The 20,851-nt window shown below is 43.0% G+C and overlaps 2 protein-coding genes across 3 annotated transcripts; one reads left to right on the forward strand and one right to left on the reverse strand.

Moving 5' to 3' along the window:
• The first annotated feature begins 1,277 nt into the window (after positions 1-1,277).
• LOC109756959 (probable serine/threonine-protein kinase PBL7) lies at positions 1,278-5,680 on the forward strand. Of its 2 annotated transcripts, none has more exons than XM_020315791.4 (5): positions 1,278-1,767; positions 2,371-2,555; positions 2,707-2,896; positions 3,720-4,111; positions 4,803-5,680. In XM_020315791.4, exons 1-5 carry the CDS (start codon positions 1,659-1,661, stop codon positions 5,310-5,312), a joined length of 1,386 nt encoding a protein of 461 aa, XP_020171380.1. In that variant the 5' UTR covers positions 1,278-1,658; the 3' UTR covers positions 5,313-5,680. The 2 variants fall into 2 exon arrangements, with proteins under 2 accessions (XP_020171380.1, XP_020171379.1); XM_020315790.4 differs by having other exon boundaries at positions 1,307-1,767; positions 2,362-2,555.
• Positions 5,681-10,356: 4,676 nt separating this feature from the next.
• LOC109756961 (serine/threonine-protein kinase RUNKEL) lies at positions 10,357-18,824 on the reverse strand. Its single transcript, XM_020315793.4, has 10 exons — positions 18,485-18,824; positions 18,244-18,333; positions 17,378-17,430; positions 17,138-17,213; positions 16,013-16,074; positions 15,849-15,927; positions 15,694-15,753; positions 14,024-15,601; positions 12,057-12,926; positions 10,357-11,858 (listed from the first exon to the last, which is right to left on the reverse strand). Exons 1-10 carry the CDS (start codon positions 18,530-18,532, stop codon positions 10,740-10,742), a joined length of 4,035 nt encoding a protein of 1,344 aa, XP_020171382.1. The 5' UTR covers positions 18,533-18,824; the 3' UTR covers positions 10,357-10,739.
• Between the last annotated feature and the right edge of the window lie 2,027 nt (positions 18,825-20,851).

Here is a 20,851-nt window from a genome sequence, read left to right on the forward strand (position 1 = left end):
TATGTGATTTAGTTAATTTTCATCTAGATGAGAACTAGTCACACCCCTATGAAAAGACTTAAAGAGGCAGATACAACTAATCTCGGTTACCAAATCAGGTCAATCCAACGACCTAAATTGCTTCAATGGTGAGCGCTCAACATATTTAGCATATAATTGTTTGCGTATCAAATATTTGATGTCATCGCTAATCACATAATTAACACACAAATAAGATCCTACTTGATATCTACATGCAATTAATATTTGTCTAATATTGAGGTGCATGGCACGTACATATTTGCCGGTTCGGAGAAATGTGCCTTTTCGAGTATTGCTTCTCAATGAAACAACCATCATCGTCAAAGGGAAGACATAGTCTCGTTTATAAGAAGAAGAAAAGTTCATGGTACATGGCTTAGTCACTAAACTAAAACAGGGTAAGGGCCTCTTTGATTTCAGGACGTGCAAAAAGCATGAATAGAAAAACTGAGGAATAGGGTGGCATGTCATCTTCAATACTATAGGATTAGTATAAGCGCTTGGTTGTGTGCAGGAAAAATATAGAATTCTTCAAATGAGGTTGGAGTGGACGAAAACTTTCATATGAAACTAATACAAGTGAATTATATGTAAAAAAAAATCTTCCCATCATAATTCTACCGATCAAACAACCCCCTCAAGAAAAATCCTAAGGATTAAAATATATTGACAACACACAAATGGCTTAGCTAAACTGCACCTAGAACACCACCAAACGGGCAAACATGCTACCTCAAACAGTAGGCGATCAACCATATTGAAATGCACATATACGACATTCTTAAAGGAGCTTCCTTTTTTCTTTAAGATGAAAGGGACTTTCTTTTTATAAGTTGCTTTCAAATAAATTTGGCTTCAAAAAAGACGTGTCTTCTTCCTCGCTACTCGTACCCTTCCTCCTACCACCCTCTGACGTCCGCGGGCCATCTGGCACCGCCACCCACAGCCGGCGGCGTTGTTGTGCGAGCCTCGTTGCCCTACCCACTCCAAGCCACCGCATATGTTCGTCTACCATCGCCACTAGCCATCCCCTCAAACCACGTCATATTTTCTAGCTCCGACGGCCATCTCGTCTAGAACCACTATTGCGTCGTCCCTGGCTCAATTTCCCCGCCACTCACCGCAGCGCCCCCGCCTCCATCTCAGGGTTGTGCTCTTCGAGAATAGATTGACACGAGTTGCAAATTCAGGCACATACCAATAGCAAACACGACATCTTAGACACATATACTAGTGGGGCAAAAGAACCCCTCAAAAAACAAAACTAGTGGGGCAAAAGAGAAATGGACTGTTCCCGTAGGGGCGCGAATGCAACTTGCGTCCAAATTAAATCCTTGGATTGATGACTCCTCCATCGGCCAGCGTCACTCACTGCGCCTTCAATTTTCTATTCGTTTCCTTTGTGGGAGTAGACTTTTGCGCCTTCATCCGTTTATCCGTTCTCTCGTTTTCTTTCTTTCTCCTCTTCTGCCCGACCTAAACGATTGATCAATTCCCTCTGAGAAAGAAAGCAATTGCCTAATTTTCCTGGCTGTTCTGGCGACCTAAAGTCTCCCCCGCGGCGGCTGGGAGTTGGGGATTTGCTAAATTTCTTGATTTCAGCCCTCTTGTTGGGGCTGCCGAGGCCGGATTATGAGATGGGCTTCTTGTCGTGCCTGTTCCGGTGCCCCGAGGAGGAGGAGCGGGTGGTGAAGGAGCACGATGACGACGAGGACTCCGGCGGAATCGACCATGGAGTCGCCTCAGGTGATGATGCCTGCCCTAGTAATCCCTTCGTGCTTTACCTACTAATCAGGCTAGAAATGTTCGATTCTTGGTGTTGGTCGGTCTGTATCTTGTTCTCGCGGAAGGAAAAATAATCGACTCTCTTCAGCTCATGGTCCCAACAAATTCTCTGTTGGGGATGGTTCCCAGCTGGAGGGTATTTTTTTGACGATGTGTTATGCTCAGCCATCAGAAATTTCCAGTGGCGAGTCCACCTTTACTTTCTTGTGGTGTTGCGATTCCTCTAGGCTCTAGCAGTTACGTAGAATTTTTGTTTGTGAGAGAAAGAAGTTTGTTCATGAGTAGCTGCAAAGTTTTATCAAGGAAACACAAATTGAAACACGATTAGTAAAGTGGAAACCAAAACTATGAAGAAGATGAACAGTAGTAGACGAAGACCATGACAAGAAAATTGAAAAGGCACAATGAAATACTTCCCGCAAAAAAAAAACTTTTGTGCTATTCTTGTTTTTCTGTTTGTCCCAGCGTCCTTTCTTTTTCAGGAGCATTAGTTTATTTAAATGTGGATGTGTATTTGTTTCTTTTGAATTGCTCATTAATAGTGGATTTCTTCAGAGTCATCAGAAAGTGTCCCACTGAAGACTGAATCCACACATATGGAAGGAATCCAGAGAAATGGCACACATAATGAGGCGATGATCTTCACTTTGCGTGAGCTTGTTGATGCTACCAAAAACTTCAGCAAGGATTTTCAGTTGGGGCGAGGAGGATTTGGTTGTGTGTATAAAGCATATCTGAATGATGGTCAGGTTTGTATTTGGTAGTTATAAACTATACTTCTCACCAACAGTAATATAATTCTCATTGAATATCAGTTATTGGAGATGTGGAAACTATAATAATCTTGCCCATATATTCGTATTGTATGATAATATTGTTTCAGCATTTGCTGTATGGCAGGTTGTTGCAGTCAAACAACTTGATCTAAATGGGCTTCAGGGGAACCGAGAATTCCTTGTGGAGGTTCTCATGCTCAACCTCTTGCATCACCCTAACCTTGTCAATTTGATAGGGTACTGTGTTGACGGTGATCAACGCTTGCTCGTTTATGAATATATGCCATTGGGATCACTAGAAGACCATCTGCACGGTTAGTTTATGTTGGAAAATGTGTGAACTTATACTATTATCAGGATACAATCATCAGAAATTCAGAAACCATTTGTTAATTTCTAGTAATGAGAGCATATATGTAGATTGTAGGATCTTTATTTTTTTTCAATGTCAGCACATTTTAGTTTGTGATACTTAGCATATCTGGGTGCTTTGAACATGGTGAAAAGTTGTTCTAACTTGTGAGAAATGCTATAAGCTAACTATCAGTTCTTTTCAGTTGATTTAATTAAGTATTTATTGCTTTACGTTTGTGAAGGGGGGGGGGGGGGGGGGGGGTATTTTTGGCATCATCTTCTTTGTTCAGTAGGTCCCAATTAAATCTGATCTAGGTTGTTCCTGTTTCATTATTTGCTATATTTGATCAAAAGCTTAAGCTAGAATGGGATGCTCTGATGACCTATCAAATAATGAGCCTAGCTATCTAATAATTTAGTGATGTGATTACCCTAAACAGAATCCATCGAGGGGGTAATATTTCAATGATGGATTGGTCATCCTTGAGAAAACTCAGATTTTAATCATAATCAATTTGTTGAATAGATAAATTTTCTTAACAGTGGCTCTTTTATCTAACTTCGTGTTCCTTTCTAGTATTATTATATCGCATGCGTCAATAAGTGAAGAACTAACATGCTCCTTGACATGTCACTGACCTTGAAAACCTAAGATATTTTCTGTGATAATTTACCATTTTCTTACTTCCATCCATTAGAGTTACACATGAATGTGCCCTATACTGTTATGCTGTTGTTTACTGGATACCCCCATTAATAAATTACTGTTGATGCTTTAAACAGACCTTCCACCCAATAAAGAACCTCTAGATTGGACAACACGGATGAAGATAGCTGCTGGCGCAGCTGCTGGTTTGGAATACCTACATGATAAGGCAAATCCACCAGTTATTTACCGAGATATTAAGCCATCAAACATTCTTCTTTCTGAAGGGTATCATGCGAAGTTGTCCGACTTTGGACTTGCTAAACTTGGTCCTGTGGGTGATAAGACTCATGTGACAACCCGTGTCATGGGGACTTATGGCTATTGTGCTCCTGAGTACGCCGCGACTGGACAGCTAACGGTTAAGTCTGACATCTATAGTTTTGGTGTGGTGTTCCTCGAGCTAATTACAGGACGAAGGGCACTCGATAGCAATCGGCCTCGTGAGGAACAGGACTTGGTCTCATGGGTAGGTTTTGACAATCTCACGGTGCAGCTAACTGGTCCAATAATCATGATTTTATAATAAAAAAACAAAGAATGGATACATGTCTAGAGAAGTATGAAAAGGCTATAAAGCCTACCGAAAAAGGCTATAAAGCTTAATAGGCATGCATTGTTATTTCATTCTGATTACGTTCCTTATAATAACAGTGCATGCGTTTGATACTGGAAAAAGACGGTTATGTCGAATGTGGCGGTTGAACTGATGAATATAATAACAGTGCATGCATTTGATACTGGAAAACTGTACAACTTTTTATGGGTATGGAGTGTGGTCTTTTCCGGGAACTAGTATTAGTCTGTTGCTAACTAGCTGCCTAGTTGTATACATCTTTTTTGATGGAAAACATTAGAGGTGACCCCTACAGCATAAATAGGAGCCTAAATTCGCATCCGTAACCAAATGAGCTAGGCACACTTCCCTAGTTGTATATGCCCAGGAACTAATCATCTTGTTTTACATCTCCAGGATTTTCGTCATTTTCAAACATGACACATCATTTAATTTATTTATCTAGGTCCCTTAACAGCTAAAGAAATAGTTTCATTCGAAATATATATGCAGTCATAAATCGAGTGTGTTCATATATTTCCTTTGATATATTGAGCATAAGTATGCGGATGTTGAATTGAATGTTCTCCCAATCCATTTGCAGGCTCGTCCATTGTTCAAAGACCAAAGGAAATTTCCAAAGATGGCTGATCCTTTGTTGCGTGGCCGCTTTCCAAAGAGGGGTTTGTACCAGGCCTTGGCTATTGCAGCGATGTGTTTGCAGGAGAAGTCAAGGAATCGCCCTCTGATTAGGGAAGTTGCTGCTGCTCTCTCCTATTTGTCATCACAAACATATGATGGGAATGACGCTGCTGTTTGCCGTTACCTTGATGGCCCTTCGGCATCAAAAGTGTCAGACGATCAGGTTAACCAAGATGATGCTTTGGCTAGTCAACATGGAGCTCAAACATCAATGCATGACCGTATGAATGACCTTGTCCCAGAAGGAAAAGAACATTGCAGGAGTGGTTCCAATCGTGGAGTACGAGGCAGGGTTGTTCCAAACGGTGTCGACCGAGACCGTGCACTTGCAGACGCGAATGTCTGGGCCGAGGCTTGGAGACGCCATGAGAAGGCAAGCAAAGTGCGTGTAACCGATGAAATCCTCGGATAGTGAGCTGAGCTCTGCTTGATGTTTTGGCATGCTGGCGATTTTGAAGAGAGCGTTGTTAGGAGAGGAGGAATAATGCGCAGCGAGGTGTGTAGTACTGCACCACCAGAGTGAGCGCTCGCAAGGTTTCACCGGTGGAGCCTGTCACGTCCACCGTCGTTTCGCTGCGTACGTTACACGGTCTGAATTTCACATGTAGGTATTGTTTCAGGGGCTTTGTAAATAAATGTAATAACCCCTTTAATTGATGGATCAGTGTGTAGAACCCTTTTTTCAGTCCATTGTTGGCTCTTGGATGCAGCCAGAGTTTTTGGGTCCATGTAGATGAAATGGTAACATCTTGCAGCATATACATTTGGGTTCGTCTCCTATTCCTTTTCTCTTTCTGCCAGTGCCTTCAGGACACCAACATTTAACTTTAATTTATATAAAGAATATCTACAAAGTTATGTAGAAATTACAAAGTGAAAAGAAGAAGATTTCAGTAAGTGATGTGTCCAGGATTTGAAAGCAAGTAAAAGCTTTCGCTTCACTCTGTGTGTAACTAGAGTGTGATCCTCTTTGAGGTTTCTCTGGCAACTAGCAGCACTTGGATTCTCATGATTAAAAATCAATGTTAACAATAGCCCAAAAATGATGATCTCAATAGTTCTATTTCATGAATGAAAGAAATTCCTCTGAGCTTACTGGGGGCAATAATCTGCCAGCAGTCTTGAGAAAATTCACAATCCCAGAATGGGTGCAGCTGTGCTTCCTCCAGTTGACATTACAGAGCACACATGTGTATGTATGCAGGCAGGTGAAAATACTTCCTTTGAAGAAGATTTCTGGTGTCCAAGCTTTCCTGGAGCAGCAGCCAGGAGAAAATTTTGTGGTTGAGCTGGCAATCACTCTTTCCATACCCACCGAAAAGGAACACGAGTAAGGGTACCCTCAGTCAGCACAATATTTCACAGGGCAATAATTTATATGCGAGAAAGTTTCATTTTGTGAGGACTGCATCCGCAGGAATTTACACGAGAGGAAGTTGTATTTTCATGCGAGAAAGTGATCAAACTTACATTACACATTTCAAATCCCAAAACAGGATAGTAGTAAAAGCACAACCAACTCTAAATCTCTAGTTAACACAACCGGTGACAATCCATGGTGGTTACACAGGACTACGCTTTCTTCTAAAAAAGAGAAAAACACACAACTACACTACAGCGCAGACAAGCACAGCCAGAAGGATTAAACCAAGTATGCCGTGCGTGCATGCACCGTAGCTTCCAGATCAGGAAAATATGACAAGACTTGAAATCACGACGTAGCTCACGTTATCTGCGACGGCAAACTTTATACTACCAAAGAAAATTAAGAAAAACCTGCAACTGCGAAGGCTAAGGAGCTGTACTGCCGAGCAGACGGGTTGATCTTCTTTTTTTGCGGGTCAGCCGTAGAAGCAGGCGACGGCGCGGCGGCGGGGCGGTGGCTGCAGGGCGGCGAGTATTAGCCCCACCACGACGACGGCGACGACGATGAGCACCATGACGATGTCCTCGTCCAGCGAGAGCAGGCATACCTTCTTCCCCATCGCCGCGCGTGTCTGGTGCAACTGGGCGGTGGTTTCTTTTCTCCACTGAAACTGAAAGGAATTAATCCAAGAGGGGTATAATAGTGGAACCGGAAGCGTGCTGGTAAAGGGACAAAAATATATGACGTGTGTACAGTAGACATTTCTGAAAGAAAAGGAAAACTACGTACAGTGGGGTGGCTCTGTCGGTCAACTGCGGGTTCGTTTCTTTAGTCAATTCGAACCCATTCCAACCGTCTAAGTAGACGAACCACCACCACCAATTGGTATTTGGTAAGTAAAGGTATTTTTCCAGGACCATCTTTATTATTCTGGACCATCATCTCTCGTCCTGGAATGACTCCGTCTCGCACCTCGTTTCTTTTCATGATTTAGATTAGATGGATGGATGATGTACACATACATACATCATCATTTATGCGCGCACACGAGGCGTAGTCGCTACACTAAAATTTGAGTACGGCGACATCGTCTCCGACCCTCCGCCCTGCCGACCAGCACAACGCTAAGCGAGTGGAGGGTCCCTGGTGCCATCTCCGCCTAGCGTAGCGGCCCTTCGACCTACGCGCGGACGACAAAAACAATCATTTACATGTTTATCGGAAAGGTTTGTGTTACGCGTATAACACTAGTAGTGCAAAATAATATGTAGGTAGTATCATATATGACTTTATTTATTAGTTTATAAATTTATTTTTAATGAAAAGTGTCATATAATGGTAACATAATCATCATCTCTTTCTTCGTTTTATTTTCCCAAATAGCCACTCCCTCCGTTCCATATTACTTGTAATTTGAACTAAAACCACGACAAATAATATGGAACAGAGGGAGTACAACCTATTGCCTATTTCTTTTCTGGGGGGGGGGACCATGAGGCACACTTAATAGTAACGCCGGGTTTCACAGGTCGCGCTACTACTATTCTCTACCTGTAGCTCGGTGTCTGACCCCGCACTAGTACTAACTAACAGCAACGCAGGTCCCTCTGCCCGCGTCACTATTAAGCGCATGCCTATAGGGTTTTCTTTAGTAGTGTCATGAGATGGTTGGTGTGGATATGGTCATTGTTGTAGTTTGTCAATTGCGAATCTAATCGCTTTATTTTATTTTCCTTACATACGCATAACTTTGGTCTTATGTGACTGTTACTTGCCAACGTGTTTCTATGTGCGTGCGTTAGTGTTGGTTGTGTGCATCCTATTATGGAGAGACAGAGTGTGTGTTCATGTTTGTATTCTCGGAAAGGCTCGTGTCATGCAATATATAACACTAGTTTATGTTACTATCTTCATAGTACAAAGTAACATATAGGTAGTATTATAGATGATTTTATTTATTAGCTTATAGACCCATTTTTTTTATTAGGAAGTGTTATATGATGATAACATAGTCATCAGCTCTTTCTTCATCTTCTTTTTCTAAATAGTTACAATCCACTATCTATTTTTTCTAGCCATACAACCATGTCACATAAGTAACTTATGCATGCGAGTCATAAATTACATTTGCATTAGACTCTATGCATGCAATGCTGCCACATCATCAATTCATGCATGTTAGTCATAAATTTAATTTTTTTTATTAGAGTTCATCCTTCCCATTTTGTTAGAAATGACTTTTTTTTGCTACAATATACGTTTCATATTGTTTTAAGCTTATGTGATTTTCGTTAGCTTTAGATGTTTATGTAGCAACTATTTTTGCATTATTTTAGCAAGGTTCCTACAACAACGCGCGGGGCATCATCCAGTTTAATACTATGTCATGTCACTAATATGCCTTGGTTGGATCCGGTGACGCGTTTGAGTGTCGTTCCCTTTCTAAAGGCATTGCTGTTGAGGAATCTCGTCGTACGTGTGATGTCATGAGATGGTTGGTGCGGATATGCTCATTGTTATAGTTTGCCAATTGCGGATCTAATCGCTTTGTTTCTTTTTTTCATCTCCGCATAACTTTGATCTCATGTGACTTTGTTATTTGCCAACGTATTTTCGTGTGCGTGCATTAGTGTTGATTTGTGCATCCTGTTATGTAGAGGCCGGGTGTGTGTTCATTGTATTTGTATTCTTTTGATACTTTATTTTGAGCTAATAAAATTTGCCCTTTATCCAAAAAAAGCCTAGTGAAGGCGGCAACATCGTTGGGTTGTTCTAAAAAAATAACATGCGTGGATTGCGGCAGGGAGACCCTTGTCAACAATGCTATTCATCTTAGCGGTGGAAGTTTCGCATCGCATGTTGACTCACGCTTTCATGTGGGGTTGTTGGCCCCTTGGTTAAGTTGAGCTTGTTTCAAAGACTACTTTTCTTAGAAAAGGAGGAAGATCCTCGGCCTCTACATCTGGGCGATGTATGCAACCACTTTATTAATTATTCATAAAAACCTTACAAAGTAATGCATCAGTACGTTTGAAGTCATCATCTTGGCAACATCTGTCTCTACTGCTATCCACTTGATGAAGGGGTGTCGATAGTCCGAGCCGAATACCAAACAGACCTCGTACCGTAGCCTAACATCTAAAACTGGAGGGGGCCCCCAACCAAGCCACATTGCTGGGTCTGGGCACACACCGGTCCGGCGCACTCGCAAAGGTCGTCACCGTCGCCGTGTTCCAAAGACTATTGATTTCACGGATGATGTTATGGTTTTCCTCGATCTATGGGAGGTAGACGTGGAGGTATTTTTGGCAATCCAGGTGGATTTCGGCGTAGCTTCCGGGATGAGGATCAACCATGGTAAGTGCACGGCGACGCCTGTCAAAAGCTCGGATGATGATATGGCGCTCGTCTCGGCGAGCCTTAACTGCACAGTGGACTAGTTGTATCCGCACGCTCGATCCTGACAGTGTTATTGGGTGTTTTATTCTCTCCTTCTCTAATACTCCGTACGTGATACGCACGCTTGTGTGCATTTTCAGAAGGAGGAAAAATGTCGAAATTTCCTTGCTAAGATAAGGACCTGCACCTGCTAAGTCGTCGTCTCGTGCCCAAAGACAAAAATAAAAGGAGCCGTCCTCTATCTCTTCCTTTTAGGAAAAACACATTCCCTCTTTAATTCTGTGAACGAGAGCTGTTGCCAAGTCGGGTGGGGGAAGGGGCGGTACAGGACAAACACCTGCATCCGTGTTCGGTAATGGCTTGTGATTGTTGTGATGCGTCCACATCATGTGAAGCGCGTGGGAAAACGCCCCTCGAGAGCCGAAAGGTAATGGCTACCAGAAGAGATTGACTGGCCGGAAGGACATGGTCAAAGTCTGAACTATTCGTCGCCTCTGCTCCACTATGCGCACGCAGGGGAAGCCAATGCCCACAAATGATCAATCATGGAAACTGAACTCTTTTGACCTCGTCGTGTGTTATTGGCTTATTGCCTACCTGGGCCCGCAGCAAAACCCAACCAGAGATAAATTGCATGCTTCATTACAGATACTGAAGCAAAACTTGCTTATACGGACTAAGTACAGAGATCTGAATAATGGAAATTTCCACCACTTGCTTGGTAACAGAAATAAGACAAATGTATTGTTGTATACACTAGGGAATTACATGAAACTGAAAACCTACATGCCAACCAAAACTGGCAAGGCAAATACAGATTTGGCCAAAAGTACCATATACAGCAGCCCCACATCATCGCGGATAAAGATTACATAACATGTAACGGTGTCCTGCGGACAGCACTCGCGTGCCAGACAGTAGCAACTGAGGCCAGCACCATGCCCTATGATGATGAGGCAATGGCCCTGCTCAAACTCTTGGCGCCAGAGATACCAAGCCAAGCCAAGACCCTCCTATATTAAGATCGCTTATGCAACGGCAGCCAACTGACGGGCTCCTTCACCACATCTCTGCTCAACCACAGCGAGGTAGGCGCTGCAGTTCGGCGCCCACACAGGAAGCAGCATCAGCAAGACAGCTATCCTGGGAGCACTTGAAAGACGAGACGAGCGCTTCTACTCGCATCAGAGCTGGCACTGATATTGAGAGTATCATTCCTTGGGTTAGGTACTGCCTACAAGAGAATGCTAGGCTGTATAGCAGGCGAGTCCGCGGCAGGGGGACGCCATGCTTCAACGAGTCCAGAAGAGCGCTCAGCTTAGGAAGATTTGTCAGCAGGCCCATTGTGGCCTCTCGAGGTGCTGCCTTGAGCAGCAACACCACGCAATCTGACGCCAAATCGCTTATCTGTGGATCTGAATTTCCAACCACCTCCAGAAATATACCCATACTGCCACCAAGGTCGCATATGTCCATGATGCAAGATTGTTGATCAACAGCAATGCTCATGCTGAAGGCGCTATCAACAAGGAGTGCAGGTTCTTTGCTGAGAACGATACTTCTGTTGCTGCCGGTGCCACGGATGATGAAAGCTCTGCAGAGTTCCAAGGTTGGTTCCAGAAAATCATCCATATCTTTGGCAGTCACAAACTCAAGTAGATTCCCTATTCTTCTGACAACTTGAAGCTGCGAAAGGATATTGGAGTCCATGTCCGGAGCAGATGCCAGAGCAAAACAAAGCTTGACATTGCTTACGTTTGCATTTGAAAGATCTCCAAGCAAGAATTCAAAGCACTGGGATACTGTCGCTTCATTCAGGATATCAGATACCTTAACACAATCATGTTCCATCAGCATCACTAGAAGTTTCTGTGCATACATAGGTATTGGATCTTCATCCTCTGCAAATGAAGGGTACATTGGGAGAAAATATTTGTGAGAGATTGTTTTCAGGTCAGCTAAACATTGTTCATCTGCAGTCAATGAAGAATCACTGAAGATCACAATCATCACATCAGACAGTATCTTCAAACACAGGAATCTGGCATCACAATCTTTATTGCCCTTGTATAAGATGGATAAGCTTGGAAGGAATCGACTTGTGAATATTTTGTGTTCCCTAAGTATAACAGAAGGCTCCTCCGTAGCTGCCTCAAGAACCCTCAGCAATGTCATTTGGAAATCATCCCGAGCCTGGAAGTACAATAAAGTGTGCACAAATTATCACAAAAGACAGGAGTTTAGCAAACACATTGCGTAATGCAAAGACTGTTAAGGCAAGACAGCAACAACTCTAGGATGAGTTTATTTTAGACATTGCAGTACAAATATATAATGAATTGTCTCCATATTTTCTCATCAGGTTGAGGTCCAGATAGTTACAGGCCATACCTGAAATGGTGTCTCCAATATCTTCATAAGATTAGCCAACTGGAGCAATACTTGACTTGTCACAACTCTGTGATTGAAGGATACACTCCCAAGAAGATGAAGGATGACAGGGAACAAATGAATTGTGCTCTTTGGATGAGCACGTCCAGTTAAAGCAGTAATAGGTCCATGACGTTTGCCACCCATGACTTGCTGTATATCACTGGATACAGTGTCAAGAATGCCTGGGACCAACGAAGCAACTAACTGAACAAATGCTTCTGTACATTGATGAATGAAACCATCCTTCTCCTTTCCCAATCTATCGACTGCTGATAGTAGCTTTGCATTGCAAAAGAATTGTGGAAGCCACCTTCGACTGTTCTTGCAAAGAAGAGCAACAAATAGAAGGGCTTTCCCACGCAGAATGTCAGTTCCCTGCTCTATCAGAGAAATAAGTCCAGGGACCAACTGTTTCTCCTCAGTTAATGACAGAATATAGCGGCTCATATTTGGTATGATATGACTGTTCCCTAATGCCGAGTTCAGAAGATTCAGACTTATCTGTTGCTCACGTGGATTGCCCTTAAGGAGTGTGCATGCAATATCCTTAAATGTTAGCTTCTCCAGTATTAAATGAGTACATGACGAACTGAATCGAGCTAGGCGGCTCAAACAAGAAATTGCAATAAGCCTTGTGTTCTCCTGCTTCCCAGTTGCTTTATAGATGTAGCAAAGATGACCAATTACATCTTGGGAAGCAAACCGTGATGTCCAATCTGTTCCTTGGCTACATATATTATCAATTGTCCGTAAGGCATAAAGCTGGGCTAGATCGTCTTCCCCTTTACGCAAGATAGATGACACCAGTGCGATTACAGAACTAGGGACCTGCACAGTTTGCCAAGTTAAATCATGAGAAGACAATACTTTGAATTTGTAGCTGCAAATAAGGAAAGGAGCCATTCATATGTATATCTAGGCTACATGACCACATACAACTAAGATATTTATATATATTATATATCTTCATGTTCCAATACATACTCTTTTATGTACTTATAATAACTGCAAAAGCTCAACGCACACATTCATAATAGACTTGTGCCTAGACACATGAATAAAGAAAAGAACATGTATTGGAACGTGAAGTCGGTATCTACTATCTAGGCATATCCCTTCCCTCTTTAATCTAAAACTGACTCCTAATGCAGCATCCACGTTAAGCCACGTCACACCCTGAAATTGCAGTCGTTGGATTATATTGAGGATCAATCAAGTCTTAGATCTTAACAGTTGGGCCTACGAACAGTCATGTCCTTTAGTTGAAAGGCATATCCCTTGGTCAATGAATGTCTTCTTATGGAAAACATGTCCCTTGGTGAAAAAATGTCTCTTCGTGGAAAGAAACAACCCTTAAAATAATGTCTTCTTATAAAATTTAGTTTGTAACTTCCCAAAAGACGTGACCATTGTAATTGCCTTAACTATGCTAGAACACTAATGTACCAAAATTTAACATTTCAATTTGTTTATGCACTTCAACAACATATAAACTTTGCAACTCTATGTCTAAAACGCAAACTTTATCTATAAATATTTCAAAATAAACTCACTAATATACTTTCAACTTCTAATAAATTTCTACTTCACTAAATCCTCAAAAAAAACTCACTAAAATATCTAGTGTGGGCTATACACTGGTTTATGTTTATGTGTGGATTTAGTTCTTGCAGTTAATATAGCTTCAACTTCTAATAAATTTCTACTTCAGTACATTACGGTGGGCAAAGAGAATATGCTCCTATAGACGAATCAGTATCAACTACTAAAGATGTTGGAATCTAATTCCCAGTATCTTACCGCCACAACTTTTCGTTTCACAACGTGATGAAGTATAGGGTAATACTACAAGGTAAGTCCAGGTAAATCAACCACTGACATGCAAATAAACATGTAGAGCATATTTTTCATTTGGAGTTTCTAACCTGCCACAAAGCACTAACTTTGTTGTCCTTCATAGGAGATTCTTGTGCATTGCTTTCTTTGCTATCCTGATCAGATTGAGTTGATATGTAGAACAGTAATTCTCCAAGTGTTGCCATACAGAATCTCCTCAGTTTATCATGCCGGTCCCTTAAGCCATCTGACAAGGCATTAACAATTCCTGAACTAGCTAGCTCTGCATCAAGGATAGTGGAGTAGCGTATCAACAGTCCCATAAGTGAAGCAACCTGGACACGCAAGACTGAAGTTTTTGATAGTCGAAGCATTTTTATAAGCAATGACATAATTGGGCCATTAGTGATTATATTTGCAGCATCAGAGTTCATGCTTAACAACTCCAGGTATCTGATGATATTCTGTTTTTCTGAAACCTGAAAAGATCCACTCAAACTCTGCATTATCTGGCTATGGAATGCATTCATCTGTTCTCGTGGTAACCTGATGTAATCAGCAGCAGGGAGAGCTTCAAAAGGAAGCACAGTGACAGTCTCGGTAGCCTTATCTCCTTTTTTACTGGGCATAACTGGTTTAACAGCAAGATCTGTTGGATGCCAGAATGCTTCAAAGATGTTAGACGGCTCAGAACCCGTTGCAGCACCAGAAGTTATCTTCGGACGTGCTTTCCTCATACAGAAACTAGGTGGAGTGGCCACCACATCAAGATTCTCTGAGCAGTTCTGCTCAGCTTTCAACATGGTATCAGGCTTAACAGAACACTCATCCGTGAGCATATCCACCTGATTTATGCAGTTCTCTTCATTTCCATCAGTTCCTTCGGTCGTATGCTTTTCATCTGCTGTGGATCCAGCATTATCTGATCCATCATTATCATCAGGTGCATCGCCTTCTGGATTTTCACCAAAATCAAGCTCCATGTCATTATTTTCTATCTTAACTTCAGCCTCATTTTCGTTTGTTTCTGTGGGAGGACGCCTGTAGTTCTCCTTGTCTTTTTCCCTTTGCAAATTTTTCTTAGCTATGCGAGACATTCTAAGGACATTTACACCCTTCAAACCATCAGCCTTACAAGGTTTTGCATTATTTTTCTTACCAGTTAGCACATTCTTAACAGGGGTCGTGAACACCTTGGCAGAATTTTCATCTTTCTTGCGTAGGTGTTCACGAGTCTTGGGTGGCGTCAGCTGTCCGGAGGGCTTATCCCCATTTCGCTCAGCTAGATATGGTGTAGTGGGAAGTCCAACCATGTTGTTGAAGGCAGGTTGAGGAGGTAACGGAATCATTGGCATACTGTTTCTCCAGAAGTTGTGTGCACATAGTTCAGACCACTGTAGTCTTTCAGCTGGGTCTTTCATGAGTAAGCAGTTGATCAGATTCTGGAAAGACCTTGACGAGTTATCAGGTAAAGGTGGTGCAGGCTCTGAAAGTATGGATTTGACTAACTGGGTAAATTCACGGCCCACGAAAGGAGGTCTTCCTACATAGCATTCGTATAGCACACAACCAAGAGCCCAGAAATCAGAAGCATATGAGTGGACCCCTCCCTCTTGGAACAACTCAGGAGCCATGTAACATGGTGTCCCCCTCATAGGTTGTGGCACCTAAGGACATGTGTTCAAACCGAAGGAAATCATTAAAATAAGATAAAACAAAACAAAACAAAATGCTTGAAGAAAAGGAAATGGGACCTCACATCTCCAGGGTCGGTCTTCTCGATGTCCTTTAAACGTCTTGCTAATCCAAAATCACACAGCTAGAACAAAAGGGGAAATTACTGTTAGCTCCCAGCAATTTTCTGTTCCTTTGCTGTTACTGTATTTACATATTTCACAGTGGGCTACTGATTACCTTCATGCATCCAAACTCATCAAGTAGGATGTTAGATGGCTTCAGATCACAATATATAATTCCTTGTGAATGCAAGAACCTAACACCCAACATGTTTTCAGTCAATCAAAGTCCACCCATAACACAATAGATATATTGAAACGAGGTTATCAAAGAAACTTTACAGGAGGGCTTTGACAAGATCGTAAGCCAGGTCATGCATGGCACTTTCAGGCAGCTTCTTATCCTGCATAAAAATAGACATGAGACAGAATACATAAAGGCAAAGCAAGCAGAAAAACGGGGTAGCATTTGTCTTCACTGATGTTACATATTAGTAAAAGTCTGCATATGTCACACAACAGGTATCTGGAACACAAACAAGCACCACAGAGAATTGTGTGGGTTGCCCTTATCAACACGTGTTTGTAGGATGACAAGCAAGCAGAAAAATGGGGTAGCATTTTGTCTTCACTGATGTTACATATAGTAAGAAGGTCTGCATATCTACTCACACAACAGGTCTCTGGAACACAAACAATCACCGCAGAGAATTATGTGGGTCGCCTGCCTAGGATGAAAGGCAAGTACTGGTAAACAGGCTTGCAAAAGCTTTGCGCCGCAACAATATAATACACTACTAAAAACAATAGAGCAACATTATCAGGATAGCAAATAAATCAAGCATTTCTTAGAGTCAAAGAATATGCAGCGTGCATTGAGTGTTTCCAAGTGGAGAAAATGAGAGCAGCACTCCAGTTTCCCATCTTGAAGCAGTTAATTGTCTAATTCTTTTCCAAGCTGAGCACAAACGAGACTAAAGCTCATACTTCAGTGCATGAACACAAAGTATTAAACCGTAAATGCTATAAAAGAAAAAATAGAACTAAGATCATAAAAGCAGCTGGTTCAGGCTGACCATACTTCAATGTAATGACAAATAGTTTTCTCGGGCAAAAATAGTTTTAGTAGCATTCACAACTTCAAGTTGTCAGATTGAAGGTACACAATTATAAATAGCAACAACAACAAGATTGTGTGAAACATCTATTCCTCTTAGAAGAGCAATTAGCAAGCTGTGATATAAAGTTTCATGTGGAATTTTCCTAACAGCTAATGAAACGTAAAGTTTTGTTCCTAGTACTTCTAGTTCAAATATTCCGAGCTCCTAAATTTTAGGTGCAGCTTTTCTCACTTATCTGTGATATCTGCAGAATATATCGGTTACAAACGTATGCAAGTGGATGCTTTGTGTTCCCTTCTTCAAATTAGAGAAATACATGCATTGTTTAAAAGGATAAGCAAGATACCTGCTCGAGCAAGCCCTTGAGGTCTCCACCAACACAATATTCCAGTACCAGCCAAAAATGTGCTGAAGTTTCATACCTAGGGAGAAAAGCAAGATATAGTTATGGTATGCACTAGGGTGGTCAAATGTTAAGTGAACAATAAGGATAACCTCAACAAGAATAGCAAAGTACTTGTCAGGCTATACTGCAAAATTAGCACAGGCCAAAGCAATCAGTCAATACAAATCCCTGGAAACTTACCAAGAGTAAAATTTCAGGACATTTGCATGATCTAAAGAATGAAGCATCCGGACCTGCAAAGATAATTTCAAAAGAATCATTGGCACAACGGAACGAAGCAAAAATAAACAAATTATGTGCATAAGCATTTATCAAACTTATGATAGAACATCTAAGAATGCTTACGAAGCTTGAGAATGGTTCTCTATCTGGTAACAATTTATCTACCTTTTTTTATATTTACCCTGAGCAGTTGCTCAGAGAGACAAATGCACATCCAAAAGAAAAACGGGTCCTTGGAAGGGACAATAACAAGTACTTAAGTACAAACCCGATGAAAGAATAGCATTTGCCAATAGGTCAACAACATCCATTAGTGAGCACAGGTTGTAACTTATCTTCATGGGCACATCTCTTCTATAATTGGGTATGAGAAGCAAACTATGTGCAAAATTATTAGGAAGTCCATGTTTGTCCAGCACTTGAAAAATAAGAATCCGTGTCACTTTGTGGCAAGAGAAAAACAGCACGCCAAGCTTATCGTTATCTTAGCCACAGTTACATCTAGCCCGGGGCAGTTTCCCCTTCATACTGCATCATTTCTTAAGCAAAACACTAACCAGAAATCAGAAATGCTTCGGCAAACAACACTTAATCAAATACTGACATTTGTACCAAGCCTCAAGCCGAAGCCACGGAAGCTTTATCAAGTAAATTATGCGAATCACGACATACACGCACTAGCACGTGAACACAGGTCGCCAGACCAAGTAGCCGCTCCTAAACCAATGCAAACGCCGCACAACCTTGGATTCAAAAATATCCCCCAAAGTGGCCGCGGCGGGGTCAAGAGGGTCGGACAGGAGTGAGAGTAGGGGCTGGCTCACCTCGTTGAGGACCTTGGAGCGCTGCGACTTGTCGACACTCTTGACGGCGAAGTACTCGATGGTTTTCTTCTTCCGCCCTTTGTAGACAGTCTTCCGCACCGCAACCCCACCCAAAAAAAAACACGGAAACAATCAGAAATCCGTCGCATTCGAGCCAGCCCCGGCCCGACACGGGCGGATCCGAGGCCGGAGAAGGGGGGTGAGACCGACGGAGACGGAGAAGAAGGGGGCGGAGGGTTACCGAGTGCTTGCCGCGGCCAATGGCCTCGTAGACGTGGAAGTTGTTCATGGCGGAGCAGCACCAGCTGGAGGGGGGAGGTCGGGAGGAGGAAGAGGGCTCCTCCTCTGGTCTCCGGCTAGGTTAGGGCTTGTGATCTGAGGCGGGCGGGGAAGTGGACGAAATGGGGAGCGGGGCGGAGAGGGGAGAGAGAGAGACGGGGAGCGGGATTTGGATTTGAGATGGCCGCCGCTCGGCTAGTTTGGACTGGTTTGGGGCTTTCGGTTTCGGAGGAGGCGCTCCTGTTGATTTTCGAATTTTCTATCGTTTCGTCGTCTTCGTCGTCTTCGGTTTGGCTGTGATTGTTTCATATCAGACCTTGCCTTTGAGCTTTATTAAGAGCATCTTCAATAGACACACAACGGTGCCGCGCGCAAAATTCATTTTACAGCACCAAAATAGCTTTTTTGCGCGCAACCGGGCGCTTGCTCCAGCAGGCGCGCTAAATTTACAGTGCGCACGAGCAGCCGACGCTTGGCAAATATGATCAACACATATCCATCATGATCTTTCAAACATTTAAACAAGTGTGCAAAAAAGAGTTGGAGCAACATAGCATAGTTCAATTGCATGGCATAGTTCAAAATCACCCAACCAAGTTCATGACAAATAAAAATTCACACAAACAAATGGCACATCAACATTCATGCCACATCATCTTCTTCCTCCTCTTCTTTCGACTCTTCCGAAGACGATTCTTCCTCTTCTTCTCCATTTTCAAGCGCGCCGTTGTCATCGGGAGTTTGGATGGTATTCGCAAGATCTCCAACGGCATCATTGTTGGAGCCAACGCCCATAGTTGACATATATGTGTCATAACTGAAACTACAAAGTATGTAAAAGAAAACTAAGCTATCCATATATATCCATTCATATAAAAAACAACAAAAAAGGGGGCGAAATCATACCTTGTGAGCATTTCATCACACACCTTGTGCGCATTGGCCGCCGGCGCAACAAATTGCAAGCTCTCCGGCGCTTCGGTCGGCGGAGGCGCGGCATCGGTCGCCGGCACAACAAATTGTGAGCTCTCCTGCGCTTCGGTCGGCGGAGGCGCGGCATCGGTCGCCGGCACAACAAATTGCGAGCTCTCCGGCGCTTCGGTCGGCATAGGCGCGGCATCGGTCGCTGGCACAACAAATTGCGAGCTCTCCGGCGCTTCGGTCGGCGGAGGCGCAGCCGGACGACCTGCAAGTTTCTTCTTTGATCGCCTAGAAGAGTCGTCCGCCACTTTGTTCTTCTTCCGGGCCGCCGCCGCCGCCGCCAGATTCGGTCGCTTGGAGACGAGGGCCCGTGGCTTCACAGCGGACGGCGGCGCGACGCCACCCTGCGAGGTCATCCGTGGCGTCATGAAAAGGCCGCATGCAAGACCGGTGCTTGGAGGAGGGGCGCCGGCGGCGAAGCCGAAGCTCAACCCCGCACTAGGGGTTGTGGGTGTAGGGAGGGGTTGAGGGGATGTCGGTGCGGCCTTCCATCCATCGAATTTCACCGGCGGCGGGGCAGGGCAGGGCGAACGCGGGGCGGCGGAGAGGTTGGCGGTGGTTGGTTGCTCGCGCGCGAATGTCCAGCGGGCGCACGAAATAATCAGCGCGCGATGTCGTTTTCCTCCGCGCGCTGAACCCATTATACCGCATACGCAATTATTGCGCGGCTGTTGGAGCACCCGTTTCGGCTCCGCACGTAAAAAACAGTTTTTTCCAGCGCGTGGCTAAGATAGTGCGCATGTTTGCAGATGCTTTTATATATACAAGAGCATCTTCAACGAAAAACTTTGTGCCCAAAACACGATTACAATGCAGGAGAGAAGATTTTTTGACACCACGATTGTTGTTCCTTCAAAGCATCTTCAATAGATGTCCTATTTTAATGCATCAAAATATGCTTGGAGTAAAATTTACAACATCTAAAAGTGATTTTTATGACATCAAAAAACGTCAATCTTTAACAGTTGCCTTGAAATAGAGCGCTAATGCTCCAACAACTACCCTAAAATAGAACTCATCTCAAATCAATCCAAAACAACATACCCAAGCCTCTATTTCAGGCAAGGTTTTTGCTCTAAGATTAAACCACTTGTGTGAAAGTGACCCATGGTGAATTGTGTACATGACACGTGCTATTATTTTGGTAAATGGCTGTGTACAAAGGCCTTGTGTGTTCAGAAGTTTGTTTCAAATTTCTTGAACTGCTGTCACGTTTCTTTTGGTGGGTTTAGCAAATTTTGTTACTTGTGGGCCATCCTTCCGCTTTGACTGGATTGCGTAAGTTTCCTTCGGTGGTTCGGTGCCGCTCTATTTTAATGTAATCGGTGTCGCTTTCATCGTGAAATCT

Source organism: Aegilops tauschii, chromosome 3 (assembly GCF_002575655.3).
Source record: "Aegilops tauschii subsp. strangulata cultivar AL8/78 chromosome 3, Aet v6.0, whole genome shotgun sequence".
Taxonomy (NCBI): Eukaryota; Viridiplantae; Streptophyta; class Magnoliopsida; order Poales; family Poaceae; genus Aegilops; species Aegilops tauschii.